This window comes from Vigna unguiculata, chromosome 1 (assembly GCF_037176805.1).
Source record: "Vigna unguiculata cultivar grain cowpea cultivar isolate G323 ecotype 2 chromosome 1, ASM3717680v1, whole genome shotgun sequence".
NCBI classification, from domain to species: Eukaryota; Viridiplantae; Streptophyta; class Magnoliopsida; order Fabales; family Fabaceae; genus Vigna; species Vigna unguiculata.
Window position 1 is genome coordinate 30,058,337 of NC_140792.1, and position 4,551 is coordinate 30,062,887.

General features: G+C 33.2%; 1 protein-coding gene across 1 annotated transcript; it reads right to left on the bottom strand.

Annotated features, from left to right (window-relative positions):
* Nucleotides 1-790: 790 nt before the first annotated feature.
* LOC114185496 (cation/calcium exchanger 2) lies at nt 791-3,134 on the bottom strand. The gene has a single exon (XM_028073247.2). It carries the CDS (start codon nt 2,779-2,781, stop codon nt 1,015-1,017), a length of 1,767 nt encoding a protein of 588 aa, XP_027929048.2. The 5' UTR covers nt 2,782-3,134; the 3' UTR covers nt 791-1,014.
* Nucleotides 3,135-4,551: the final 1,417 nt, after the last annotated feature.

Consider the following 4,551-nt stretch of genomic DNA (forward strand, 5'->3'; position numbering starts at 1 on the left):
TTATTATTATTTATATTGTCAAACTATAATAAAAACTAATAACTAAAATAATAAATAAATTAAATTATTTCATAACTATAATATAAATAATTTTCTAATTATATAAATATAAAAATCATTTTTTTCATATCAATCAAACATTCATTTCATTTTACTTTCTTCAATCCAAACAATTTAACTTTGAATTCCTTTTCTTTTCTGTTTTTCTTTTCCACTCTAATCTAAAAAGTAAATGTTGGTAGCTTGCACCCAAAATTAGGCTATATTTGATCTTTAAGACAACTTTGATAAAAGAGTATTGATTGTGGTGTTGGCATTGGACCAAAAGAACAACCTCCATTATTAGTAGTTTGGCCCATTCAATCACATAACAAGTGAATAGAGCAACACAACCTTATCATCTATCACACCGACAAAGTTTCCCAACACAAACTCTTCAATTTCACATTTTGGAACCTACCACAACAAAAATGGTCTTAATCTATTGCCCTATGCCGTCAATTACAATTGGTTCCGTGTACCACAATTCCTCCAATCGACATCAGTATCTAATGCTACTATTTTGACGTTTCCTTCAACATTTATGTCTTTCAAACATTCATCTCAATAAAGTTGGAGTACATTGAATCACGACAAATGCATCCATGGTAGATGTGATTGGTTCAACCAACGTTACCATGCTTTTTTTTTTCCAGTTTAAGGATTTCACATTCTCACCCTCACTATAACGTTTTTGACAGACCAACAGAGTTAGAGAAAATTATTGCTTTAGTATTTAAATATTGAACAATTAAATCAATCAAATTTTATTTTTATGAAAACAAAAACTTTATCAAACACTTGCGGGGAGAGCAAATTGATACTTCTCCCACTATACGTAACTCTCTGATCTTAATATACAAAGAAATGGCATCTTTAGTTAGCCAAACAAAAGACTAAAGCAAAACCTATCTATGTAGAACTTTATACAGAAAGTGGTGTGAGTGACTAATAACTATGAGAAATTCAAAACTCTTATGATGTTATGAAGAGTGAGTTTATCATATTCTGAAATTGGAGTGACCCAAGTGTCTGAATCAGCCTCAGAAAGAGAGAAATGAAGTAAATAACCAAGAGTCCTACTCCCAATACTGCATCAAGTTTCATATCTCTTCTAATCAACACAACAAGAGCCCAAACCAATCCAACTGCCAAAAGTGCTAATGTCTCCCAAAGATATGGATCTTTAGGAATCACAACAGAAAATGGGTACTCTGACCAAGTAGTGCTCACAAGAGATAAGCCTAATCCAACCACTATATTGAAGATAGGACCAGCATAACACCCTGATATTGCAATCTGAGCACCTTCTGATCCACCATACAAAGTCATTGTTAAATTTGTCACCAAATCCCCAAGTGAATTCCCCCATGCAAGAACTGTTAGCCCCAGAATTGAAGGACTGACCCCACATATGTAACCAAGTGAAACCAGCAACCCCACCAATTCTTGAGCTGAAATGTAGCTCCAAGTCACACTCATCACAAACCCTCCTGCAAGCCAAGGAAACAAGTACTTCCTTGGAGGACTTGACACATTGGTTGTGAAAAATGATGTTACCCCTAGTGTAATCCCAACCAACAATGCAATTCCACAAACAATAAGGTTTGGGTTGAAGTTGTTTTCCTTGTTTGGTACCCACAAGAAAGACAGTAGAAGTGGTGCTAGCATAGCTGAACTAACTGCATACCCTTTGGACCATCTTTCTTCACAAACAACAGGAATTGTCAATCTCCTAGGCAAGTAAAGTGGCATCTCCATGACACAAAGTAACATTCTACAAATTGAAGATTTTAAACAGCAACATTTCCTCCCTATTTTCACTTCAAATTCCAGAGTTGTATCTGCAAGTCCTTTCTCCATCCCAATAAGCAAAGGCACACCTAAATCATTGCCACCACCATGACTCAAATCACTATCACTTTCAGTATCAGCATCGTCACATACACCTTTGTTCCCTCGTTTAGATGAGACATAAACAACCACCACATACACCACATACATCAAGCAAAAACCAATTGCCCCAGGAACACTGATTTCACCTGTGATCAAAATGATCAACAAACAGAAAAGAACCAGGAGAAGGAAACAGACATCTCTCACCAAGGCCCACTTTTTGACCCGAATCCCCCTTTGCCTAATTGAAATGCTTACTATTCCAACCACAACACAAGAAACAAAGGATGCACCTCCAAGCACAGTGTTGAAACCAATGTCCTGGGTCCCACTACCCTTAAAAGAGACAAGGGTGGCAAAAACATCATTAGCACCATTTCCAAGAGAGAGAAGGGTCACCCCAGCAATTGTGGGAGAGAGCCTCAGCAATTTGGACAAGTTCTCAAGAGAAGGACAAAAGTACTCGGAGGCTGTGTTGGCCAACAGGTAGAACAGAACCAAAAGCCAAAGAAACAAAAGACTATGACCCAATAGAGGGAAATCCCCAACTTTGCAATAGAAAATGTAAAGGTAGTCGACATAACCCTGAGAAACACACGGATCATTGGATTTCAAGTACAAACACTTGGCTTTTGAGTCTTTCAATTTGTGGAAACTTTTGCAATCTTTTTCAACCCCCCTCAAGCCTAACAGATTTCTCCTCAGAACAACATGATCCGAAGAATGGAAGTGGGCAATAAGAGAAACACAAAACACGATCATGAGGAAGGAGATATTCAGGAACAAAGTGACACCGACTCTGAACCCCATGCGTTTGGGGACAGAAACTGTGGCGGTGGAGAACATGTTGAGATATTATAAACCAAAACCCACTTCCATGATCATGGAAAGATTGAAACTTGATGGCGAAGAAAACCAGCACACCAACCCAGATGGGGTAAAAACCCAAGCTTTGTTTGAAAAAAATACAGTGGACCAAAAAAGGGGCTGACCTGAAACACAAAGTTTTGGTGCTTAAGTATACTTTGTGTTTGTGAAATTGCTTTTGCAGGAGAGATTAAGAAAGGGAGATAGAGAAGTTGGGAAAAGGAAGCACGAGGAATTGATTTTTGTAGAGAAAGTTGGAATTAAAATAAGATTGAGATGAAAGAGACAGGAACCGAGTCGCTGCCACACACGTCTAGTGTGTGGTGTTGGGGTTTGGGCTATGGTTATGAGAAGAAGGTTCATTTCAGTTTGAGAATCATGAAACCAAGAAAAGGACACACACGTGTCGTGGGAACACAACTTCCATCCATGGTGACTGTGGCTAATGCAACTAGAAACTGTGTGTTTCTGTTTCTAAAAAGAAGTTTTAAGTTTGAATCCAATTTGAGTCCATTATCTCTAAATATAAATTATAATAGTATTGAAGTTCATTTGATTTTTAATTTCATCAAAATCTGAGTTTATTTCTTTAGTTCTATTTAGTTTTGTTTGTTAGAATGTTTTAAAACAATACATTAACCTAAAAAATATCTATATTCAAGTTCATCAAATTAAGTTTTTACATGAAATTTAAAGAAATTACCTTTTATTTTAAAATATTTTTTATTTTTTATTTAGTTCCTTGAAATATTAAAAAGTTTCTATACTATATATATTATTATCTATAGTTATATATATATATATATATATATGATAATGTTTTATGTTTATAATTATTTTTAAATTATATTTTACAGTAAAATTATTTATTTATTCTTAAAAATCACAACAATTCTTATAAATTTTTTATAAACTATTTTAACAGTTATTTTTTTTCTTTTCATTTATTAATAATAATTTTCTCAGTCTTTTTCTATTTTATTTTTAATAAACATAGATTTATTTTATATATCAATTTAATAATATTACAATATCATCACCTATTAATATAATATTATATATATATATATATATATATATATATATATATATATTTAAAAAATCATACGAGATTTATGTTTATACTAATAATAATAAATTTATCTTTAAAATATTATGAAATATATTTTATATAGTTATTAAATAATATCTTATGATATAATACTTATGTTATATTCCAATTTTAGTATCTTAAAACTAATAAAATATAATGTTTCATCTCGGTGTTCAAAACAAATAAATAAATGTATAAAGTATATTAATACAATCTTACAAATGTTAGGACTATATAAATAAACATATCAACTATACAAACCAAACATTTTCTACTTCTAGACACGACTAAGAGCTTCCCTATGAAACCTTCTTCTGACCTAAAGGATGCATGCTCACCCTCCAAAGGTGTCTCTGAAACCGCAACCACCATTGTTCCCACCGAATAGGTAATCATCACAAAAGAAAAACAAACAACACAAGACAGAAAAATAGAATAAGGGTAAGCTAATGACTTTCAAAGAATTATGTCAAACCATATAATATATATAATAACAAGCAAATATTCACACACACACACACACACACACACACACACATATATATATATATATATATATATATATATAAACTACGACTCAATTAATCCAAATACATGCATTGAGGTCGGATCCGGTCAGTTTTGCACTTGTAGTGGTATCTCATGCTCTGCAGAGC

Bases quoted from the DNA above. Each gene is read 5' to 3' on its own strand.
- LOC114185496 (XM_028073247.2), bottom strand. From the start codon at position 2,781: ATGTTCTCCACCGCCACAGTTTCTGTCCCCAAACGCATGGGGTTCAGA.